Genomic DNA, 24970 nt, shown 5'->3' on the forward strand with positions numbered 1-24970 from the left:
TCCCTGTGCCCACATGACTTCCTTATACCATGTCTTGGCAGCATTCAGGTGCACCTGGGCTTTTCCCCCAGATGGGCAGTGCTCAGTGGGGGACTCCTGGCCACCTTTGGCCCTTCCTGGCATGGGGCTGATGCCCTGCCCAGCCCTGTGGCTTTAGAGGGGCTGAGTGGATTGAGGGCACTAAGTCCTCCTGTTGGCCTGAGCATGGCCATCCTGGGAAGCCAGAGGGCTGCTAGCTCTGTCCTCTGTTCCCCTCTCCACAAAGCCCCCATTTGAGGGACACCAGCAGCCGGGGTGTCCAGCCTCTGCCTCTGAGAGCCCCTCTTGTTACTTAGCACAACTGTATTGCAGCTGCCTGTCCCCTGCCTGCCCCCACCCTCCCCCAGTCCCCTTCATCCAGGGGGAGCTCCACCTCAGGCCCCTGCACTTCCTCTCACTGGTCCTTCCCCAGGCATCCCACCTCCTCTGGGAGCCTAAGCTTGTTTGGGCCCAGACAACTGGCACCAGGGACACCAGAAGGGACACTCAGCCCAGGCCACCAACCGCTCCCTGCACCAGAAAGCCAGCTGTGTTCAGAGCCACCCAACAGGACCACAGCGCAGCTCTGGGACCCACTGGTGACTCTGCCTGCTAGGCCCACCTAGAACATCTGCTTAGGGCCTCAGAGGGTCCCCAGGGACCCAGTTGGAGAGAGGCAGGATGCCCAGGACCCTGGGTGCCTTCTCCTCTGTCCTCCCCCCACCCCCCGTCCTTGGCCTCAGCCCGTCCTGTAGCCAAGCCTCCTCCCCCCTCTCCTGGGGATCTTAACAGCCTTGTTCTCACTCCCTGGCACCCACTCCTAGGCAGGCTACGCCAGGAGGGAGGGAAGGCTGTTGCTAGGCAATGGCTGCCTCGCGCACAAGCTGTGCTGGGAAGGATACCCACCCCTCGTTCCTCAGTGGACCTGTTGCCACAGTGACTGAAGCCCCGCTTTGTCTGTAGAAACTTAAGATGGGGGGCAGGTTGAACGGAGGGCCAAAGGCAGGCCTGCACTTCCTCCATGACCTGCCACTGTCCTCACTGCCCCACGATGAAGCCCGGGGGGTGGGGGGCCAGGGTGAACCGAGGTGAAGTCTGGGATCTGGACTGAGCTAAGGATGGAGGGTGGAGGACCGAGAAGGGGAGGTACCCCTCAGCATCCTGTTTGGGGGCCTCTTCCACAAAGGATACCTTCTGCCTCTCCCTCCAGCTGGCTGGCCAGCTCCATGCTGAGGGGCAGCTGGGGGCTCCAAGGCCCTGCCACCCCCTACCCCCGCCTGCCAGCATGAACGCCTGCAGAATTAGTCAGCAGGCCAGCGGGCCTTGGGAAAGAGCCACTGTCCCTCCAGCCTGGACCAACTGGGGAACAATGTGGCGTTTGTTGCTTAGGGTCCTGGGCTCAGCACAGTGGTGGGCGGTGGACAAGCCGGGCACTGACACTTGCTCCCCATGGGATGGACTACAGGAGAGCAGCCCTCATACCCTGGTGCCAGATGGGAGGGCAGACCCTTGGGCCCCGCAGCTTGTGGGTGTTTGGGGGGACCGAGCACTTTGTGGTGACAATTGCCTCACTGGATGTAGTTACTGGAAGTTTCAGCTCGACTTTGCTGTCTAAGTGGGACAACACACCTCAGGGACACCAGGCACCTTTCTTCCCTTTGGGACTTAAATTCTGAGGGCTAGAGCCAGCCTGGCCTAGGCAGGTGTCCACTCACCTGGGCGTGGGCAGTGCTCATCAGTTCCTGTTCAGGTTCTTTACGTGCTCATGTTAGGTGTGGAGGCCCTGGGGCAGGACGTTTCATCTCAAACCTCACCCTCCCTGGAGGATGACCTGGGAGGCATGTCACCCCTGGAACAACCCTCGCCCTGCTCCCTGGGCTCTAGGCCAGGGGCAATACCTGTCACCAAGAGACAGTAGGGTTAGCCCAACCCCAGCTTCAACCTCTGCAGTAGGGGGCTGTGTTTAGGAAGGCACCCTAAAATCATGGGCTTAAATTCTACTCTGATTTCCCCCAATCTCCTTCAGTGGTAAAAATGTCCTCCAGCATTGGTGACTGGCAGGCGCCTCAGGGAGGAAGCCCGGGGCACAGGTGGGACGACAGGCAGGGCTGGTACAGCTCAGAGCCAACAGGGCGGGCCTAGGCCCGGGGCCCTGAAGAGAAGGGCGGCTCTGTCCCCCTGCAGGGGCAGGTGAGGGGCCACAGTGTTCTGCAGGGCCTGCTCTGTTTCCGGGGGGGGGGGGGGGGGGGGGGGGGTGGGAGTCGGGGAGATGGAGAAGAGGAGAGGCGGGGCTTACTACAAAACTGGGTCAAGATGGCCTCGGATTTGGGTGAGCAGGGCCGGCAGCCCCGGGCAATGAGGGGCACACAGGTTGTGGGTGCGAAGAAGGCTGGCAGTGGGCAGAGGGGTGAGGACACAGCCTCTCCCGGGAAACGAGCAGCGAGGCCACGAGGACCTGAGGACAGAGAGCTGGCTCCGGCCCAGGTGTGGTCCTGGCCGGGCTCTGAGACAGAGTGTAAGGTCAGTGGATAATGGGGGATGGTCACGTGGGGAACTCAGACCCGCGCCATCCCCCATTACCCACCGACCTTACACAGAGGCCTTGTCCCCCAGCCATGATGCCCCAGGCCTCGGGAGGTTCATTAAACAAACCCCTGAGCTCCACTTGGCTGCTACAGGCTTCCAACTGGGGCCACAGGTCTGACTGGAGACAGAGATGAGGCGGGTGAGGGCACACACACGGGGAGGCCACCCATGAGGTGCCACTGGGAGCCCGAGCGCGGAGAGCCATGGCCCTGGGCCCCAGTCAAACCATCTATGATAAAGGAGCGGTCACCACACTCCAGCACAAAATTGCTAATTTATTCATGTTGTTGTTGTTAGGAGGCAAAAAATGTACAGTTACAAGAATCGTTTTCCAAACAGAGGTTAAATATGAGCTGAAAAGTATAAAAAAGGAAGAGGACCATCACTTTTACAAATCATTAAATTAAACAAATAAAGAAATGGAACACAAAACCCAAAGAGGCAACCCCCCGTGCGGAGTTCTCTCCTGGGATGCTCTGAGGAACGTGAACAAAAAGTGAGGTTCCCGTGGGGGCGGGGCCCGGGCAGGGCAGGGGCTTCAGGAGAGAGATGGGCACAGGTGCTGGGCTCCCGCTCTGTGGGCTGGGTGGTCTCGGGCCGCTGGCTGTGCCTGGGGCCCCGGGAGGCTGGGGGCGGAGAGGGGCGCCTCTGGGTGCTCCATCAGCCTGTGACACGCAAGCAGGGATGGCCAGACTGGGATGAGGGGACACACAGGACATGGGACGGCCACAAGTGCCCAGGCTGGTACCTGCCCCAAGTGCCGGCCTCCACCTTCCCGGGTCTGAACTTGCCCTGGGCCAGCCCACATCCCTGCAGCCTCCCACCGGGCTGCCTCTCCCAGGTCCTGACCAGCCCCTGCAGCATCGAATGGTTGGTTTTAGTCTTTGCTTAAATTAAAAAATTAAAATATATATACATATATATACTGTACACACAGGACAATAACAGAAGAGTGTTGAAAAGAGGAGGACAGGGGTGGGGTGAGCAGGGGCAGGGGGCTGGGGACTGTAGAGAGGGGAAGGCAGGTGGGGGAGGGGACCCAGGAGGAGAGGACATGGGAGTGGTTAGGGGACCAGAAGGGAGCGATTTATTTTACAATAAAAATAGGAGTTCAAACCTCAGCAGAACAGGACTCTGGGATCCCCAGAGGGTCTCTCCCCACACCAGTGACGAGGGGTGGGCTTTGGGGAGATGGGGGATGGCAAGGGGGGGGCAAGGGGGAGCTTGGCATCAGGTTCAGATGGAGGGTCCCTGGTCCGAGAAGGGCTGCAGTCTCAGCTTCTCCGTGACTTTGAGTGTTGAATAAGCCACTGTAGGGTGATGTCTGGGTGGTGGATGCACAAGAGAGAAGGTGATACAACTGTCAGTGCTGGGCCCCCTGGGGGAGGCCAAGCAACACCTGGGGAGTGACTGTGGGGAGTGACTGACATAAGCCAGGGCTCCCCAGACTGCAGCCAGGATCAACCCTAAGGGCATCCAAGTCCAGAGCCATCCAGCTCTGAACAGCCTCAGGCAGGGGGCAGGAGGGGTGTCTGGACACTCAGAGTCAGAGCAGGAGGGGGCTGGGGAAGCACCCTGTCCAATTCGGGGGTGTTACAGGTGGGGAAGCCCAGGCCAGGGCTGGAGGCATCTGCTCCAGATCACACAGTGATCCTCCCACAGGGCTCCTCCCCCATCCCTGGCCCCTACCACCTAAAACGCAGACAATCCCTGACCCCGCGCACCGATGTTGTCTTTTTCTTTGCAGGAGATGGAGTAGCAGCAGATCTCCCGGTCCTGGATGGCAGATAGATTCCTGCAGGGACACCAGAGAGGCATCTGCCCCCGAGACCTGTGGGGAGGGCGGGGCTCCCCGGGTCCCTGGGAAGGTGGGCTCTGCTGCCACCGTGTGGCTAGCTCTGAGAGCAGCAGCTTGCTGGCTGGGATTTGGGGAACAGGGAGGAAGGACAGGTCACCAGACTCACATTTTCTCAATCAGCTCCTTCTCATCCAGAGCTCCTGGGAGGTCTCGCTTGTTTCCCAGGACTAAGACCTACACAGAAGGGAGGGAAGGCCCAAGTCCAGGGCGGCTGTGGCCATACTTCAGCCCCCTGGGCCCCCACCCATGTCCTCCACCATCCGTCCAGTGAATCCAGCTCCCTGCCCTCCCACCCCAGCAGAGGCTGACCGGGATCCCCTGCAGCTGGGGCTTGTCCAGCAGGTTGTGCAGCTCGTTCTTGGAGGCCTCGATCTTCTCCTGGTCAGCAGCATCCACCATGTACCTGGGGGAGACAGGGTGGTACAGTATGTGATACCGCAGGCCGAGAGGGAGGGACAGGAGCTGCGGCCTGGGGCAGAAAAAACCTCTGTGTCCTCCTGGTCCCCTCTGGCTCTACGGGTCATGGGGCCTGTTAGGGGCTTCAGGGACGGTTCCTGGATTGATGGAAGTGAAATCTGCAGACCCTCCCCGGGCCTCATGTCCTGTCTTCCAAAGTCCCCTCTAGTGGCAGAGCTTGGGCCCTGCAGGATTAGCCAGGAGCCCTCCCTCCCAGGAGTGATCCTCTGGCATTTTCGCAGGGAAACTTCATAAGGTTGAAGGCAGAGAGCAAAGGCGGGCCAGGAGGTTTGCTTGCAGTGAGAGCTCTCAAAAGGCCGGTTAAAAACAATGAAAACTAAATTCCTGTTGGGGCGTGCACATGCATAGTAACATTATTTTTAAAAAGCAAGGGAAGGGGCCCTGGCCGGTTGGCTCAGTGGTAGAGCATCGGCCTGGCGTGCAGGAGTCCCGAGTTCAATTCCTGGCCAGGGCACACAGGAGAAGCGCCCATCTGCTTCTCCACCCCTCCCCCTCTCCTTCCTCTCTGTCTCTCTCTTCCCCTCCTGCAGCCAAGGCTCCATTGGGGCAAAGTTGGCCCGGGCGCTGAAGATGGCTCTATGGCCTCTGCCTCAGGTGCTAGAATGGCTCTGGTTGCAATAGAGCAATGCCCTGATGGGCAGAGCATTGCCCCCTGGTGGGCATGCCAGGTGGATCCCGGTTGGGCACATGCGGGAGTCTGTCTGACTGCCTCCCTGTTTCCAACTTCAGAAAAAAGGAAAAAAAAAAAAGCAAGGGAAGGAACCATTTAAATCCTGTAAAATTCCGGTTGGTGGTGACTGCGGGTCTCGGGGACGTAGGGGACAGTGAGGAGGACCGTGCAGGCACGTCCTGCTGTGCATGGGCAGCTGGTCACAAACCAGGATTATCGCTAATCAGCTCTGCGCCTGGGCCCTCACAGGTGGCAAGGCCAGGGGACCAGAGGAGGCCACAGTCGTGACCTCACGGCACTTACACAATGGCGCTCACTCCTCGGCAGTAGCGTTCCCACATGCTGCGGAAACGGGGCTGTCCCCCGATGTCCCAGAGCTGAGCAAGAAGAAATGCTGTGGTCTGAGCTGCAGGCAGGCAACTGAACCCTCCTGCCTACCAGGTCCCTGCAACCCCCTGACCCAGCCCGGCCCTCCACGCCCACCTTGATGGTCACATTGCCCTTGGTGATCTTGCGCATGTTGAAACCCACTGTGGGGATCATGTCCTCGTTGAACTGTCCTGACTGTAGGGAAAGAAAAAAGTCAGACTCGGAAAAGGAGCAATAAGCCACAGGACCTGCACGCCCCTCCCAGATGGCTGGGCTGTGAGAATGACACAGAGAACAGGCCAGCTCCTCCGTCGTCCCCCTGCATGTGCTGGGGGTCCTGGGGACCAGCTCAGGGGCATCCCCAGGCACCTGCCCCACACCTGGAGGTCTCCTGTGAGTGAAGAGCCCCATACACCTCTCCACCTAGACCTAGAACACATCCCCCCAAAGGTCTGACCCGGCTTCCCTGTTGGAACAGAAGTCCCTTCCCTGGAATCGGTCTCCAGTGGAGAGGAACAGACACCTCCCAGCAGAAGAACCCTGAACACATCATGGGGAATAGGGCAGGCGGTGGGGTGGGGGGTGTCTCAAGGGAAGCAGACGTGTTTTCTACTTATTCATATCAAACTTTTGGGAGGTGAACTGGCTACCCCCAAAACGCAATGCACAGCCAGCAATTCCTGGATCACCCCCAGGTTTGTTTATCTGTACCACGCAGTGCCCGTTAGAATGCAGCATCCACAGTCTGTGGGATCTGTTGACCACGTGCACCCCCTAAACAGACACCTTCTCTGAGAGAGGGACCACATTGTATTGACATTGGCTAACACTGCTGAATGGTTAGGAGCTGACTGTAATTCAGTATCCCAGAACCCATTTTCAAATTCTAATCATTTTCATTTCTCCCCCTAAACTGTCTCCAAGATCTTTAGATTGCTTCAGAGCAGCTACTGGCCAGACCAAACACCCTCATGGTCATCTCCACGTTCCCGCGCTGGATCCTTCCTCTTGCCCCCAGATGCAGGCTGGGGATGACTCAACCTGGTCCTTGAGGGTGAGCGTCTTGTTCCTTTATACCCCACTTTCTTCTGCCGGGTGGTGGGGACAGTTCACCTCAGGTCACCCAAAGAGCTCGGGGGATCTGACTGTGAGCAAGGTGTAGGTCGGAGATGGTGGCATCTTCAGAACCCGTGAGCCCGCCCCGAGGTCTCCTCTGAATGAGCGTGCCCAGATTGCCTCTCTTACTCTTTAAGGAGCCCCCCCTTGTTCAGGCCCTCGGATGTGCGGACTGAGATCCCAGGACTCCTGTTCATTATGAGAGCGAGGGCGCCACACCCAGGGCCCATGTGGACTTTGGAGACTCCTGACTCCCGGCACTGTACAACCCGTGTGCAGACACTTGTGTCTTTCTGTGGGGATAGGGCCTCTATCCCCACAGAAAGTTCCATCAGCTATCAAAAGGGTTCAAGAGCCCCCAGTGGTCAGGAATCACTGAGTGAAAGAGAGGTGTCCTGAAGCAGCTGCTCCTTTTCAGGATGAACAGGGACAGCACAGCCACAGGTCCTGTTATCCTGCACATCGTATGGGGTACCAGGCGGGACGAGGCGCCTGCTGGACCAATGTCTACTTCATCCCCATCCTGGCCAGAGAAGACATGGAGCCCAGTCACTGCTTACCTCCCATCCTGCATGAGGTGGGACAAGACACTCAAACCTCTAGGCCTTGGGGTTTTTTTTTCTACAAAATGGGGGCAGGGCTTTGGTTGCAAAGAGACTGGAGAGTAAAGTCACCAAAGCTTGAAAAAGGTCGATACAGCACCAGGGCCCATCACTGCTCTTTGGAAACTAGAGGACCAACCCATGGGCCCCATGAAATGAAAACACAGCTGGCAGATGTGATCTCGGGCAAACAGGACGCCATGAGGAACCCCTGGTTTCCAGTGCCCCTGTGGGCGGCACTAACTGGGAAGCTGGTGAGGACTTCTGGTCCCTGCTCTTGCCTCCTGTTCTTACAAGTTCCTCACTGATGGTCAGAAGTTAGGCGGTCAACCAAGGTCCAAAAATATTAAGTGGGAAATCCCACAAATACACGATTCATACATTTTAGATCTGGCACTGTTCTGAGGAGCATGATGAAATCTTGCACCGTCCCACCTTGTCCTGCCTGGGACAAGAATCGTCCCTTTGTCCAGAGTCTCCACACTGCATATGCAGGACAATGAGATACTTTGACAGCGAGAGACCACAGTCATGTAACTTTGATGTCAGTATATTGCTATAATTGTTCTATCTTATAATTAATCGTCGTTGTTCATCTCTCACTGTGACTAATTTACCAAGTAAACTTGATCGCAAGTGAGAAACGGCACAGAGAGAAACACGGCAACGGTACGGTTGGGTGCTATCAGCGATTTCAGGCATCCTGGGGTCTTGGCACCTCTCCCTGCAGATAAGGGGGGGTGTCTGTTGTGACCCTAAAGTCACCCAACCCAACCTCTTGTCTCCAACTTGAAGGCCCCCTGGCCCTTCCACGTGGGGTCAGCTCCCGCTTCCCAAAGTTCTCCACAGCGAGTCAGATGTCCATCTTCCTGGGATTCCCATCTCTGCTCCTAAGCCTTGCCCGTGGGAACCTGAAGGTCAGCCCACATTTAACTGTTTAAGAACAGCCCTCTTCTTCCTCTTGGGTACAACATCCCCTACTTTCTAGCATCCCGTTTTTCAGAACTCAAAAGATGAGTTTTAGGTTCCTGGAAGTGCTATCATTTTTTTTTTCCAGGTCACACAGGCCCACTGGGAAGCCAGACACATCATCCCCATTTGTGTTTACAGTCAGACCTCACATAGTGAGAAAACCAAAACGGAGCGGGGGGGGGGGGGGGGGGGGGGGGGGGGAGTGCCGAGACAAACAGGCCAAACACCCAGGGAGTGGAGGCTGAGAAAGTTGGAGGTGAGCTTGGGGCTGAGTCTCTGTTTCTCTCAGAGAGAAAGAGAGGTTATGCACGGGGCAGGCAGAGGGCATGTGGGAGCCCAGGAGGCCTGGAGCACCTGGGGTGGGTTTCTCATGAAGCCTCTTTGCCGGGATATTTAGGATGTGTGTGCTGAAAGACAAATTTCGTATCAAAAGGGGCACACATGGGCTGGGGAGGGGGACTGTTTCCGTACATCCCAGACACACTGGACCCTGAGAGTGGAGTCTGTGGCTCGCGGGTTCTGCTCCTGACCGGCCATACAGGCCTAGGCTGGACGTGAGGCTGGCCTAGAGGAAAGCCTCCCGGCCAGGAAACAAAACCCATTGGGATACCAGTGGAACCTGTCCAGGAGCATGGTTTCAATAATGGTTCTGGTAGGCTTCCCTGGGGGTTGAGGTGACCCCCCAGCTTAGCCATGGAGGGCAGCAGCAACTTGTTTCTCCTCTTGGCCACACCCCAGAGACATCTCCTGGGTCCAACTGCCTGTCCACCAAGGGCCTGCTGGTCAGGGTCAAGCACTGTGCTGCTGCTCGAGAACGCAAGAGCCTAGGTTAATGCCAAGTCTAAACAGCGGTGTCTAACTCCAGGGCCAGAGCCTGGGTACGCAGGAGCCCAGGGGCCTGTGTTGGCTCACAAACCATTGTGCCAAGACCCCAGCATGGGCCCAAAGAGTCTGCCCAGGTAGAAGAAGGGGCAGAGGTCATTGCAGAGCAGAGCTGGAGAAAGAAAGCCAGTGCCCAGCACGTGATCACCAGGTACCTGTCCCTCCAGCCTCTTGTCTGCCCTCCTGTCTTCGGGCAATGTTCCCTTCTGGGACCTGGAGGGGTAGGTACCTAGGTTGGCTGGCCAGCCAAGCTCCTTTGCTGACCTATCTCATCAGCATTTTTGGCCAGTGTTTGGCCAATCTACAATTCTCAGAAGCCCCAGTTTGGGGGCAGGGACAGGTCCCTGGGCAACCGCAGCCCTGAGCCCCGCAGCCCAGTCCAGCCCCATGCAGCCGGGCTCTGAAATGCAGGCCGCAGCCATTACTGCAGCCCCAGCTCACACACCACCACCAAGCTCATCTTCCCCTTTTTTCCAGAGACAGAGACTTTTAACTCCTTCCCCACCGCATCCTGGGCCTCAGTCTCACAACCGCCCACTTCCACTACTACAGAAAGCCCCCAGGACCACTGTCTCCCATCCCCAGGGTGGACAGTGCCCCTCCAAGTCATCTCTGGTTCCCCGCACCTCCTGCAACTTCTGAGCCAAGTGGAGCCTCCGAACTCCCTATTCGATGCTATTCTGCCCGGACAGCCAGACGCCGCGGTCGGGAGGGGCTCCCGGAGGAGGAGTCTGGGCCCAAGCCGCGGGCCTCCGCTGACTCTACTCCCCCGGGGACACCTCCCTTCCACCTCACCGCGGGGCTTCCTGTTCCGGCAAGAAGGGGTTAAAGCTCCAGGGTGGGGCTGGCCTGGCTCGGGGGCCCCCCCCACAAAGGCCCATCGGCCGCTTGTCCCGCCGCCCTCCGTTTGCGGGGCCCCGACTTTCGCCCCGTCATACCCCCTCGCGCGGGGGTGGCGGGCAGAGGATCCCTCCAGCCTCGTGACCCCGCGGGGCCGCCAGTCTTGGGCACCAGCCCTGTCCCTGGCTCCCCGCCCAACCCGTGCCATCCCAGCCGCGGGAGAGCGGGGTGCGCCCCCGTCCCCAGGGCCGCGCTAGGCCCCAGGCGCCCGGCCGCTCCGCCCCGGGGCCCGCCCGGCCAGGCGGCGCCCGGGCCACCGGCGCAGCGGGCGGGGACAGGCGGCCGCGCCCCGGCCCGGCTTCCCGGCTTCCCGTACCGCGATCACGTTAACGAAGGTGGTCTTGCCCGAGTACTGCAGCCCGACCAGCGTGAGCTCCATCTCCTCCTTCCAGAACAGGGCCTTGAACCAGTCCAGCAGCTTGTTGAACAAAGCGATCATGGTCGCTGCGCTCGCGCTCGGCCGGGCGGCCTCGGTGCGCCGGGTCCGCGGGGGTGCGCGGGGCTCGGGCGCGGGACGACTCGCGGCCGGATCGGCTCGCCGCTGGGTGTGGCCTCGGCGCCTCCTCCGCCGCCGCCCCCCGCGCGCCCGGAGCCGAGCCGGGGCCGCGTCCTGCTCGCGCCCGAGCGCGCGCGCCTCCCACCGGAGCGGGTCCGGGGCGGAAGCGCGGGGCCCACGGGCTTGGGCCGGGCCGGGCCTGGCTGGCTGTGGCGTCCGGGACGCTTGGGGAGCGAGGGCTCCTTTTATGTGTCCCCTTTCCGGGCTGGCGCGCCCGACTGGCAGCCCCTTCCTTCCTAAAGGGTCGTGAGCCCGGGGTGAATGAGGTCCCCGGCAAGCAGTAATACGTGTCTGGGCTGGAGAGGGTGGCTCAGCCACTTCCCTGGACACGAAGACTGGCCCTCTGTGAAAGGGGAGGCACGGCGGAGGCTTTGTTCCCCCGTCTCTGCCTGTGAGCATCCCTGGGCACCCGGTGCCTTCCTCTGGCATGTGCCCAGTGGAGACTAACACCCGTGTTTGAGTTTTCCTACCCATGGTGTTCTGTTCGTACATGACCTGAACCACTTGTTTAGGAGCTTCTGACCCCAAGTAAAATCGATGTTTCTGGTTGATGCTGATTTTTTAGGACTATCACTATGATTCTTAGGAAAAATCATGCTGGCCCAGGGAGAGGTGGGGTCCAGTGAGGAGAACCGGGGCAACTGAAAAAGTTGGCCTATTTTGGTAAAAGCCAAAGTTTTCTGCAGTGGGCCTGCTGATACCCTGCCTCTGAGGACCTGCCACAGGGCCTGCCAAACCCTGGGGGCTGCCTGTACCCCCACAGTCCCAGGCTCCAGGGCTGGGCCATCTCCAACCTATGCCTAATGCTTGGTTGCTATAGGTGCTTACAGGTAGCCTATTTTAGTTAAAGGTGAATACTGTCATTGGCCATCTCTGTCACCCCCAGCTAAGATGACCCCAGATGGTCACACACTTGCCAAATGGAGGTATCACCGTGTTGGCCCAGCATGGCATTCTGGGTCATTCAGAACCATCTTCCCAGTCTCTGCTCCTTATTGGTCCCTCTCTAGCTCCTAAGGCACACCTTGCCCCATTCCTTAAATTGGCTCAGTTTCACTTTGTGTGTCCCCAGAGGGACTAGGGAAGTGCCCGTCCTGACAGCAGCAGGCTGCCCCGGGATGTGGTGGCCTTCCGTCCCTGGGCTACTCTAAAGAGGCTCCAGAGGCCTGGCACACAGCAGAGAGGGACTGAATCAGCCATCCAAGGGTCTTTATTTTTCCACATGCCTCCTTTCCCAGAGCTGTGCCGCTAAATCCTGGGCACGTATGACATGGTTGGGGCCACGTGCCCAGGGAGGGGAGCCTGTGGGCTGACACTTATAAGATGGCTTCCCCCCTGGCTGCATCTGTGCTCTGGGCAGGATCAGGCACTTGGGAGTGCATGGCCTAGCTTCACAGGGAGACAGGTGTGGGCCAGTGCCTTCCTGGAGCTGTAGGGGAGGAGGAGTTCCTCAGGAAGACCAGCCAGGCAGGGTGGGAAGAGTATAGTCCCCGTCTCAGTGTGGTGCCCTCTTCAGAGTCAGTCAGGAGAAGCTGGGGTGAGTGGCCGGCAGTTACAGAGGCAGGGCAGCCCTCTGGGCCTCTGAGGGGTCCCCACACTTTTCCTCTTCCAGAGGCTTCAACTGCCTGTCCTGTCCCCCAGGACACATGTGGCTCAGGGGGCAACTGGGAGGCTGGAGGCCCTCCCAGAGGTGGGGCAAGGACATGAGTCACTGCTGGGACAATGACAACTGAACCAAGTCAGGGCCAGGCTTTCCTGGGCAGGGCCCCGGGGAGATGGTCTTGCCAACCCGGGAAGCAGTATAGCTGCAGCAGTTTCTGACTGGTTTTCCTTAATGTCGGCAAAGCATGGAGCATCCCATCACACACAGAAGCTAACGCTCGCAGGGCACCTGGGCGTATCTCTCAGGTCTGTTGAAATGCCAGCTCCTGTCCTTAAATTCAGAGGGACAAGGGGGGTTCCCCGTACTGTCCACTTGAGGAAGCAGAGGAGTGGCCAGTGGTGAGGACCTTGGAGTCTGGCCGTGGTCCTGGCTGACCAGTGTCTTGTGACCACACACGCTTACTGAGGGGCATCCCTTTCCCATGCCCACCCAGGGGTTCCCCAGGTGGCAAGGTCCACTTTCCCCAGACCCACCTTCCCAGGCATGGGGGAAAGGGGCACTTTGGCTGGTATAGGGTGCCAGGGGTCAGGGGCTGGGCTTCCTTGGGAGCTGGGCAGCATACAAGGCCAAGGTGTGGTGCAGAAACTGGTACTGCTCCGTGGTCTGGATCATGCCCCCCCTGTGGGGACAAGCACACAGACCATGAGTCCCTAAGGCAATCCTGACTTCCCTGGGGAGCCTGCCAGCCCCTTCACCTGGATTTGTCCTCCCTACTTTCCACTCCTGCTGCCCCTTCAGACCTCCCCACCATGGGAGCCCCTGCCCCTTACTCAGTGCCGAGCCTGGGGTGGCCTGTGCCAAGGGGCAGATGCCCATACTGGCACATGGTCTCTGATTCCTCTGCTGGGGCAGAACAGGCCCCCAATTCCTTAGGCCTGGCCAAGAATATTCCTGGGGCACCATAATTTCCTCTTCCCAGTCATCTTCAACGTGAAAATAATCACCCTGCAATGTGTGTCCTAGGTTCTCACATCCCCCAACTGCTTTCACCCAAGTGAACTCAGTCCTCGTGGCCTCTGTCTACAGAAGGGGCCGTCACGTGTCACTAGAGATGGGGCAGCTCTGAGGTGCACATCCCAATTTGCTCTCGGTCCTCTGTCACCAGATCCAGTGACCTATGCATCACCTGTCACGGCCTGGGATCTAGAACCAACCAAACCCCATTCCCCTGCCTTTTCCCTGAATCAGGGTTTGGGAAAAATGAAGACAAAAAGAACAAAACAAAAAACAGAGAAGAAATGATGCAAGGCTCACTGAACTCACAGGGTGGCCTGTAGGCATTCTGACCCTAGGAGGCAAGGAGGCCAGTCAGCTTCCCTGGTCCTACTTATACTCACCTGTCCAACCGCAGTTGGCACACAATGCCCAGGATGTCCACTTCCCCTCGGGCTTTCAGCTGCTGGCAGCCTATTCTGGTGGCGATGAAGCAGCCGGTCCGGCCAATCCCTGCACTGGACATTGCCAGGGAGGGAACGGAAGGTCACAGGGGACCGGGGGACATGGGGACCAAGCTCCAAGCCATAGAGGAAGTGGCAGGAACTAATACACTCTGTTTGGGGGCCTGGGACATGGGGCAAGGGTGGTGGCCAGGCCTTGGTAGGGGACAGTGGCCCTGGGGGAGCTATGTTTCTTACTGGCCTCATGCTGAGGTCACCCTTAGGTCCCTGTGGCTGTTTGATGAGCTCTTGACAGCGGTTTCCAACTGACAATGCCCACGCTGGCCTTGCTGACCCCACACCCTCCTTATCTGACTGTGACTTCCTCCCAGCGAGAATCTTCGGAGCTGCTGACAACGGCCCTGCCTCCACCAGGTCCCTCCACAGTTCTCTCTCTTGCCCTTTTTTTCGAAATCTTCTCGGGACTCCTTCTTACAAAGCCTTCCTGTATGGACCCCTGAGAGAAGCCACTTGCCACCTCCCAGGGCTGACGTCCAGGGGCCCCTGTGTGTGGGCGCAGGATCTGAGCCCCTCTGTCTCTACCTTCTGCTTCTGTGTCCCACACGGTCCCCACTCCACCCCAACCCACTTTTTAGGTTGTGGCCAAAGTATTCCTTTCAAACAGCAAATCCCAGGGTTTTAGCTGGGCCTCTGAGGGCCCCTCGTCCTCTCTTATCACACTACCCCCATGTGACCTCTGCTCCCAGCGATGTGTTGATTTGAACCTCTCATCTCTGGGCTTTTGCAAATGCTGTTCCACCTGCCCTTACCATGTCCCATTCCCCTCACCACCTCTCAGGTTTTAGCTTAGCTTAGACATCTTTTGTCCTGGAAAACCTGCTCTGGCCAAAGCCCGGGTTGGGCCTGACCAGGCGGTGGCGCAGTGGATAGAGCGTCGGACTGGGATGCCGAGGATCCAGGTTCGAGACCCCGAGGTTGCCAGCTTGAGCGCGGGCTCATCTGGCTTGAGCAAAAGCTCACCAGCTTGGACCCAAGGTCGCTGGCTCAAGCAAGGGGTCACTCGGTCTGCTGAAGGCCCGTGGTCAAGGCACATATGAGAAAGCAATCAATGAACAATTAAGGTGTCGCAATGTGCAACGAAAAACTAATGATTGATGCTTCTCATCCCTCCATTCCTGTCTGTCTGTCCCTGTCTATCCCTCTCTCTGACTCTCTCTCTGTCTCTGTAAAAAAAAAAAAAAAAAAAAAGCCCGGGTTGGGCTGTGTGGAGGGCAGGGCCATGTACCTGCAGTGGACCACAATGGGCCCCATGCCCGTGGCTGTCTCGGGACTCTCCTCCACCTCCGCCACCAGGCGCAGCAGCGGCCCCGCTGACTCCGGGGTCTGGTGGTCAGGCCAGGCTGAGAAGAGGATGTGCTTCACTGACCGGCATGCCTCCTGGTGCTGGCACAGGGACAAGGCACGAGAGCGAGGGTCAGAGTGGAGGGCAAAGCTGGAATGACCCCGGGAGTGGTCATGGACCCTGAGCTGGTAAGGTCAGCTCTTTTTCCTGCTTTCCCCAGTCTATCCCACCCGCCTCCGAAGTGCTCAGAAGGAACCCTGGCTGGGAGAGGGGACGGTTTCTCTCTGCCTCCAGCTGGCACGTGACTGGGCATGCATGCTCCTTCAGTTCATTTTCTTCACAGAGAAAATGGGGACAGTGCCGTCTCACTGGTTCACCTCCTGGGAGGTGAGAGGCTAATGGTAGATAGAAAAATGTTTTGACACGTGAAACACTGTCCTGTGACAGAAGGTGCTTTGAAACATGCTTCCACGTGCTGGTGTTTATCTCTCTCGGCCCCACTTCCCCTCAGTAGGTCTCCCTGTGCTCCCTACTTGTCTCACTGCTCTGCCCTGAGAGTAGCACTCATGCGCCTCTGTCCCTTGTGTCTCAAACACTTCCTGTAGATTTGGGTTCAAGAAGGTTAGAAGAGTCAACCAAGGCTCCCAGTGACAGAGGAGTGGGGACAGCCCCAGCACCCCATGGGCCAGGCCCATACCTGGATGGAGAGCTGCCGCACAGTGTATTCTGGGAGCTTTCTCTCCTCTTGGACGCAGATGCGGAAAGGCCCATATCTGTCCTCATCTATGGGCCAGTAGTGGACACATTTCTAGGAGGGAGGGAGCTGGGAGTCAGAGGGGGAGGGGGTCTATCAGCTGGGGCAGGGCCAGGGCAGTAGAAAGGGGAGTGGTCCCCCACCCACCCCCACTTCCTCTGCAGATGAGCTGCTCTTTCAAGCCCTCATTCTGGCTGGAAAGCCTCCACAGGGTGTATTTCAGGAACTTTTCTAAGAGGGGCAAGCTGGGCCTGCCTACAGGCGTTCCCAGCTCCCAGGAGAGTTGTGAGTGGCCTTGAGTAGAGGTGTGTGTGTGGGGGGTATAGCCCTTTCTGGTTTCACCAAGGGTGTGACTCTGCCTCCTACCTCCTTGCTCTCTCGGAGCTGAGTGAGCATGACAATGAGCGACACTTTCTCCTGCCACACCATCTCCCAGAAGTCCAGCACAGTGTTGGGCATGGGGCCCTGGGTTGCAATGTAGACCTTCTCCTGCCCATCGTAGCCCTAGACAGGTGGGTGCCCCAAAGAGGGGTGGGGAACTGGTGAGAGGAGAGCTCTGGGCAAACCATGGCCTCTGCCGATCCTAGGATCAGGCTGACGCAAGGAGCATGTACACAGAGGCGCACAATGCAATATAGACACATGCACACATAGACACACACGTGCACACATAGACACATTCATCTGTAGATACATACACATGTAGCCATGTGTACGCACATGTAGACACGATGCACATATGCACACTGAGACATGCACGCACAGATACAAACACTAGAAGCACACGGTTAAAAGGACATGGGTTCTGGAGTGAGGACCATCGGGGTTCTGATCCCTGTCCTGCAGGACCACAAGCATGTCCCCCTGCTTCCCTGAGCCTCAGCTTTCTCATATGTGAATTGGGCATGCTCTATCTTACAGGAACATAATGCAGATTAGATTCAGAGAGTCCTGAGAGACTAGCTCCTATCAGATCCTCTTTAAATGCTTTCTCCTGGCACGGACTACGAAACTACTATCCGATATTTGTTGAATGAATGGCTTGCTTTCCGTATTACTTCCACGTATTTACTAGCAACGTGAAGCACGGTCTCGCCAACCCTCTTTTCTCCCCTTAAGAATTCTCAGCTTCCTGCTGCTCAAGACAGTGGTGAGATTTGGGTCTCTGTCCACCTGGTTTCTATTGGCAGATGAGAATCCTGTTCCTGAGTCCCAGCCTAACAGCTTCTCACCTCTCTGCACCTGACTGCTGTCCTACCACTTCTAGCCTCTAGAGGGCGCCACTTCACACATAGTACGTATTTAAGGCCCAGGGCAGGGGAATGCTGTGGAGGAACTGACCTCGCCCTGGCTCCTATGGCCTGATGTGAACCCTTTCTACAAAAGAGGGGCTGCGTGGGGAAAAGTTAAGGAGGGGGTGCCCGTCTGTGCCCACACCTCCCGTGAAGACCTAGGCCCTGGAGAGGCTGGGTACCTGTCTTAACCCGCCAACTCCCTCCCTGTCAGAGTTGGCAAGGATGAGGCAGTGGGTCCCTTCCTTCAGCTTGTTTAACCTCTGCTCTGTATTCTTGGGGGTGTTGTGGGGACTATTCAGCGTCTGGGCCAGCCTGGCAGGGCAGCCGTGAGTTGGAGCAGGGAGGTACTCCTGGGGATGTCCTCCAGCTGACCCCTCAGCCCCACACGGCCAGCCACTCACTCGGATGTAGTTGGCGTTGATGTAGTCTCCATCCTCTTGGCTCTGTGCCCGGCTTAGACAGACGCGGCTCTGGGGGTCTAAGGGGTCAATTCAGTGGGGGTCAGAGGTCAGAGGGTGACCTTTAAAAGCAGATCCGGCAGGGCCAGAGAGAGGTTCTCGCAGCACCTATGTGTAACTAGCAGATTATTTTCTGTGCAGACAACAGGGAGCCACTGTGCATTTTTGAGCAGTAGAGTGACGTGCTCAGAGCCATAATTTGGGGAGGCTGCAGGCACCATGCTGGGTGGGCTGGCAGGGATGGAGGTGGAGAGCAGAGACCTAACGTGATGTCACGTCCTTGGGGTGGAGGACAGGACTGCATCAGAGGAATGGGTAAGAAATGCTGTCGAGGAGGGAGATTTTCTGAGGGCAAATATGGGATTCTGGTGAGTGAGTTTCCTATAATCATGCACAGGTGAGTGCATGTGAGCCCCAGTCCCAGCAGGAGGCCAGCCCATGAGGCAGGGAGGGTGGACTCACTCCCCCAGTGCCTGCTTGGCTCTGGGCAGAGAGTCCCCATGTGCTGGGGAATCTCAGGCAGGAACCTCCCTTCTCTGGGGGCTGGGGGCCACTCCCTGGCCCACTGCCTTGCAGGCTGAGGCTGGGCCCTGGGAGACGAGGGTGGGCAGGAACCTGAGCTGAGCCCTCAAGAACGAATGTTGCCAGGCACATTGGCCAGATAAGACTGCTTAGAGGAGTGGGGCAGGGAGGGAGCATCACCAGGGCCTCTTGGTCACAGGCCCCCCTGCTGCCTCTGAAATGTAGCAGCTGCAGGTCCCAGGCCTGGCAAGCTCACAGCCCCAGGACCTCCCCAGCCTGCATCTTAGATTCTCCAAGACCCTCTCTGGGAGCCTTCCTGACGGTGTCTCTTCCCTTGCAGACCTTGGCTGGGGGTTCCTCACGTGGGAGGAAGAAGGTTTGGTGTCAATAGCTGTGTGACCTTGGGCAAGGTCTGCCGTGTTCCTGCGACTCAGTTTCCCCACTTGTAAAACGGTGATAATAATACCATAGCCCCCAGCAAGTGCCCACACATGTGAGGGGTTGATTCTCACTGATTCTTGTGTTACTGTGGCTCCCACCCTCCCCCTGCTGTGCAGCATTGGGGTGCCCGCTAAGAGTAGATGCTCTGCATGTGCTCGCTGTCTCCTCCCTGGCTGAGGCCATGCATTCTACCTTCTGAACGCCTCCAGCCCCAGGGACTGTGCCACTGCCCGTGCTCCCCGCCATAGTCCTTACTTGGCAAAATGGTCTTGTATCGGTCCTTGGAGGCATGGCCAGGAATATCCAGGTCCTCGGGGTTGACAAAGTTTGGGGGGATCTTCTGGTGGAGGGAGGATATGAGTGAGCAGCCGACATCCCTGTCCAGCCCCCTTTCTCCTCCACCCTCTTCTAGTGGCACTGGGCCCTGACTGTCGGCCCGTCCTGGCAGCCACATGCAGGACTTGGTAGATGGAATGTAGAATAAAAGCGTGAAGCTGACTCCTCCCTAAACCTGGGGTTCTCCTCCTTAAGGGCCCAAAGGGGAGGACTGCCCACAGTGCCCAGGGTAGAACGGTGCCAGCCAGCTGCCTAGAAGGGCAGGGCGGACCCCATGTTCTTACCAAGAACTCCTCTTCCAGCTGCTGGGGGCTGGGGGACTGGTGCTGCAGGGCCCAGCAGGTCAGGGGGTGTCCGGCTGTGCGCAGAAAGTGCAGGGTGATCTCCCGGGGTGTGTTCACAGAGCATATGGGCTCCACGGCCCCCAGGGACTGCACGTCCAGCACCAGGGCAACGCTGGAGCCCCGCCTATGGGCAGGCAGCAGGTGCCTGGTGAGTGCTCAGGACACTGGCTCTGCTTACAATTGTTCCTGCCATAGGACACATCTGAGGAGGCCTCTCCTGTTCACCCCGACCCAAGGCCCAGCGAGTTCCAGGGCTCAGGCCTCTTCACAAGCTCTTCTCCCTTGTCGGCCAGCACAGGGTGTCCAGGAGCCCAGCTGCCCACCTGACCACTTGTCCCACCCCAGACCTGGCCCCCAGAGCTTGGATCTAAATCCAGACCTAAGATGGCCTTTTGCCAGAGGCCCCTCAACCCAACCTGGGACTAGGACAAGGTTGCCACAAAACTCTGTGCCCCAGCATGTAAATTATATGCAAATTAATGTAAAAGAGCACATCGGGTTTCCTTTGCAGGCCACAGTTAACAGCTGAGAGCCCTCTGGACTCAGCATCAGGGCAAGTGGCGTGAAGAATGGAGGGGACAGCCTGACCAGGCGGTGGCGCAGTGGACGGAGCGTCGGACTGGATGCAGAGGACCCAGGTTCGAGACCCGGAGGTCGCCAGCTGGAGCGCGGGCTCATCTGGTTTGAGCAGAAGCCCACCAGCTTGAACCCAAGGTCGCTGGTTCGAGCTGAAGGCCCGCGGTCAAGGCACATATGAGAAAGCAATCAATGAACAACTAAGGTGTTGCAACAACGCGTAATGAAAAAACTAATGATTGATGTTTCTCATCTCTCTCCGTTCCTGTCTGTCTCTGTCTATCCCTCTCTCTGACTCATTCTCTGTCTTTGTAAAAAGAATAAAATTAAAAAATAAATAAATAAATAAAAAATCTTAGGGGGGGGAAGAATGGAGGGGCCAGGGGGCAGGGCCAGGAAGGCTCCTCCCCTGGGAAGGGTCTCACCTCTCCTGCAGCCTCACATGCTTCTTGGCTGGTGCTTTGGCGGGCGGAGGCTGGGTCATGGCTGCCCCCAAAGACCAGGCCGGCAGTGGTGCTCTGAAACGCCCCTCCACAGGCCTGGATCATGCTGGGCGGGTGCTGGGCCCAGGGGAGGCTCACTCAGCCATGAGGTTCACTTGAAAGACAGATCCCCAGGCTGCTGACTGCTGACCTGCGGGACAGGAGAAGGATTCATATGTTGCATCCTATTTTCACTGAGGTGTCTCCTGTTCCCTCACAGTGGTGTCATTTGCACCATGGGAAGGCCAGGACCTCCGCTGGGGACCCAGGGCGGCCAGCAGTCTGGGGCTAGAGGGAGGGCAGGATGAGGGTAGAGACTAGGTGAGGATAGAAAAGAACCCAGAAGGAGCAGAACAGGGTAAAGGGTGGCCTGAGGCCACGTTCAGGGGCCCTGGGCTGGGGCCCAGGGGAGAGAAGACAAGGGAGGAAATTTAGAGTGGGTGTTCCATGCAGAAGGGAGGGGGCAGCTCACAGATAGCCCTGCAAACCCGGCCCCATGGGCCTGCTCCTAGGGAGAAACTTGCCTCCTCTTGCAGTCAGTGGGGACCCGGGCGTGCAGGTGGCCAGCCCCTAGCAGGACCCTCTCCTGACTGCTGGTTGTCCCCTCCTGAGTTTATCCTTTCTTTGGGGGTCTCCGTCCAGGGAGGTAGACTAGGGGGTGTTCCTTCCTCCTCTGCCCATCCCCCCATCTCCTGCCTCCCTAACCGTCACAGGAAATGGCCTCACCAAGCCCTTGAGCGCCGGCAGCATGGTGAGGCGACACTGGGGGCAGGCAGGGGGCATGGAGGTTGAGGACCATCTCCTCTTAGGGGACAGTCCCCATTTTCCAGAGCCAGGTCACAATATCCGGGGTGTGTGTGTGTGTGTAGGGGGGGGTATCAGAGTCCCTAAGGCTCTAAGGTTGCAGGGACCAAGGTGAGGGAACAGTGGCCCATGCTGATGATGTGGGTGTACAGAGGGGCTCTTCCGTGGCAGGAGAGGCCCCTAAGCTCTGCCATTCTGGTAGCCCCTGCAGCCCCGGCCCTGGCCCCTAGGGGACATCAGCTAGGTCTGCACTCTTTTCTTAGCTGGAAAATGTGGCACCCAGTGTACCCTCCTTGGAGATGCCCGCCCATGTCTCCAGGGTTCCCACCACCCGAGGACCACAGGAGTCCTCCTTCCCCCATTCTGGACTTACCAAAGCAGCTGTGCCCCCTGGCTGCCTCTTGCCAGCTGTCTGTCTGTCTGTCAATCTGTCTTTGAGGCTAAGGAAGCTTCAAGAAGCCAGCTTCCTCCCTCCACCCCTCTTGCTGCCACCCACGCACACCCAGCTGCATGCTGCCATTCTGCCACCGCCAGGGGTCAGATCCTCCTGCTGTGCCCTCTGGGGACAGGCTGGCAGTGTCCTCAAACCTCTGTCCTGGGACCAAAGCCCTTCTCCTGGGACTGGATGTGAGAGGGACATTCCTGGCCACCCCAGTTCCCTCATTCCAAACCCTTTTCCTCGGCTGTTTCTCCGCTTGGTTGGTCATGTCCAGCCTCTGCCTGCTTGCTGGGCAGAGCTCAGCTGACCCCCACTTGCTGTTGTTCTGGCTGACCTCGGCCAGAGACTGATGCCCATGTCTCGGCTTCTGCCTCAGAACCCTGGCCCTGGCTACACTTGCCCCTTCCAGAATGGGGGGTTCACAGTCAGGCACAGGCCTTGGGCACAGATGGGGTGGGGAAAAACGAGGCAGGGGTCTTCTTCCACGGTGGGCCAGAAAGGCTCAGGCTGGGCCCAAAGGGTAATCCCTAGGCCCTGAGCTTCATTCCACTGGTTAGAGGTGGACCGGCCACCAGGAAGAAGGTAGCAGAGACAGCTTACAGGAGGGTCTGGGGGGCCCTGAGATCAGAGAGCGGGCAGGAGCGAATTGGAAAGAGGGCCACCGGCTCTGGGCCAAGCTGGTGATTGTTATCAAGAACAGGAAGCTAGGGGAGCTCAGGGTGAGAGGAGGAAGCAAGCGAAGCCTCCCCCGCAGGGGGCCAGTGCCCCGGTTTCCATGGCCCAAACCTTGATGTCTGTGGGCACCCTGAACCTCACCAGGCTGGTCCCACAGCCGGCGGAGGAGCTTGGAGCTGAGCTCGTGGGTGGAAAGCAAGGTGGTGGGGGTCATGAGTGGGCATTAGTCTCTCAGTTCCCTTTGGGTATGTTGGGGTGGGAGACAGTCACTCCTGCCAGCTCCCTTTCCCCTTTTGCTTAGAAATGCCTCAAAATCTGGGGTTGTAGATCTCTGAGGGGTTGGAACACCACCCACAAGCCTCCACAGGACAACAGCTCCTCCCCAGCCTGGCCTGGGGCCTGGAACACTTTATCTGCCCTCCCTGAGAGTGACCTTCCTCCTCCTCCTCCAGGACCTTCCCTGTTCCTGGTGTGGACCTGCCCCCGATGGCTCGCAGCCTTCATCCCTCCGGGTGAGGGCCTGCCTTCCAGAGTTGGGGTTCAGGTGTCAGCTGCCCTGACTGCAGAGGAAGTGGAGCCACAGTTGAGCCAGAAAGCCCTGCATGTGCTGAGTGACCTCCCTGGACTCAGTGTCCCCATCAGGCTCCCCACCTCAGTGGGAAGGTCACAGCCCCATCTGCTTGCTCAGTAGGTACGCCATGTGCAGAGCTGATGGCTCCAGAGCTGCTGGTGGAGAAGCAGCTGGGGCCGGGCTGGGGGCAGCATCTGGATCGGAACCGGGCCTCTGCCTCTCCTCTCAGCCGATGCGCCTGCGCAGCCAGGCCCCAGGAGAAGGCTGTCTAGAGCACCTTGCCACCCTTCTCCAGTCATCTCCAGTTCCAGGGTTGCCGGCCACAGCGCCCTGTCCTCAGCGTCACGAGCCCCTCATCTAGAATTCCCTGAAGTTCTCTTTCACTGGCGGTATCTAGGGAGCAGGCCAGGCTGCTGCCACCCAGTGACATTCCAAAGAGGGGGTTCTTGGGGACTGGGCCAGATGCTGGGGGCTGGGACTCCTGGTTCTGCACCCTCCACAGGACCCCTCCCCTCCCTAGCCCTGGTCAGCTGCTCTTGGAGAAGCCCAGGCCAGCTTTTGCCACAACCTTATAGGACCCAGCTTGTTCCTGGCTGTGTGGGGGAGACAGAAAGGAGGGCTGGGATCTGTGGGGCCGTCGCGACAGGGAGGTACAGGGAAGAAGGTGATGAGTGGGGCAGGGGGCTGCAGGAAGGGGTCAGAGTGTGTCTGGGCTGCTGGGGTAAAGGTGGGAGCCCCCGGGCATATCCTGGGGGACATCTGGACTCCCATCCCCCACCTGGCCCAGTTTCCCGGACACTCTGGTGCCTGCTGGTGGAGGGGGCTTTCTCTGTGCACGTACCTCACCCCCTGACTGGAGGACCAGTGAATCAGGTCAGTCCAGCACCGGGGACCCCAGGCCAGCCTGCCTGGAGCTCCAGGGACTCAGAGTCCTGCAGGAGGACTTCAGGTCAGAGGAGAGTACCTCTGTCTCTCTCAAGTCCAGACCCAGTGAGATGGCCGTCTCTCCCACAATGGGGCCCTTTGATCCCAGGGGCCCTCCTGCCTCCTTCCCCCTCTACAACATCCCCGAATGCCCACGTGTACACCTGCACCACACCTCGCAGCCCCTGCACCCGGCCCCTTCTGCCTTCCCACAAATTGGCCACTGGGTTCAGGGGAACCAAGGCCACCCTCTCCTTGCTGACCTTCCCAGGGTGTGGGAGACTTGCCTCTCTCCTGCCTGGCTGACTGGTTCCCGTCCTCCCCCACTCCCCCAGTGTGTGTCTGTGTGTGGGGGGGGCAAGGCTTGGTTTCAGGAGGGGAAGCAGAAGGGTGCTGCCTGGGACAGCTGTGGAAGAAACCGCTGGCTTGTGCAGGGCCAGGACCAGGATGCTTGGACTGTCCCCTGCTCTCCAAGGCCTCCCGGCTGGCCTCCAAAAGGAAACAGTAAGGTGCTCTGGGACTCAGGAGGACCCGGGGGCGCTCCCTGGAGAGGATGTGGGTTAGTCTGTGGGAGTGGTTTGTGGGGACGAGACAGAGCCCTTGTGGGACTTTTTTGCTGCATGGGGAGGCTGGGGTTGGGGAGGTTTCTTGTTATCTGTCTACAGTCTCTCCAGACCCCACCCTACCCTCTGGGGAAGTGGGGGGCTGGCAGGTGGGCCCTCCTTGGGCAGGTGCCTCACAGGACTCACTGTGGGGTCCATGCTGTCCTCAACAGGACCCTCTTGTGGGGACTCTTGAGAAGAGTCTGATACCTCCCCCAAACCACGTCTGCTACATCTTTTCCCCTAAGATTCTGAACCAGGGTGTTTCCACCCATGCCCCCCTTTACTGCTGCCATGGAGACTCTGCTGAAGGTGCCCCAGGTGAGGGGGGTGTACAGG

General features: G+C 58.6%; 2 protein-coding genes across 2 annotated transcripts; both read right to left on the reverse strand.

Annotated features, from left to right (window-relative positions):
* Window positions 1-2859: 2859 nt before the first annotated feature.
* ARL8A (ADP ribosylation factor like GTPase 8A) lies at window positions 2860-11127 on the reverse strand. The gene is made up of 7 exons (XM_066239390.1): window positions 10767-11127; window positions 6093-6173; window positions 5913-5986; window positions 4772-4865; window positions 4569-4636; window positions 4329-4399; window positions 2860-3928 (listed from the first exon to the last, which is right to left on the reverse strand). Exons 1-7 carry the CDS (start codon window positions 10887-10889, stop codon window positions 3879-3881), a joined length of 561 nt encoding a protein of 186 aa, XP_066095487.1. The 5' UTR covers window positions 10890-11127; the 3' UTR covers window positions 2860-3878.
* Window positions 11128-12206: 1079 nt separating this feature from the next.
* PTPN7 (protein tyrosine phosphatase non-receptor type 7) lies at window positions 12207-21825 on the reverse strand. Its single transcript, XM_066253533.1, is given in 11 exon segments — window positions 12207-13288; window positions 14007-14120; window positions 15352-15509; window positions 16106-16216; window positions 16529-16666; window positions 17859-17935; window positions 19134-19218; window positions 19499-19682; window positions 20560-20666; window positions 20668-20762; window positions 21794-21825. Coding segments are annotated over 10 exon segments (1083 nt in total). The 5' UTR covers window positions 20683-20762; window positions 21794-21825; the 3' UTR covers window positions 12207-13194.
* Window positions 21826-24970: the final 3145 nt, after the last annotated feature.

Source organism: Saccopteryx bilineata, chromosome 1, assembly GCF_036850765.1.
Source record: "Saccopteryx bilineata isolate mSacBil1 chromosome 1, mSacBil1_pri_phased_curated, whole genome shotgun sequence".
NCBI classification, from domain to species: domain Eukaryota; kingdom Metazoa; phylum Chordata; class Mammalia; order Chiroptera; family Emballonuridae; genus Saccopteryx; species Saccopteryx bilineata.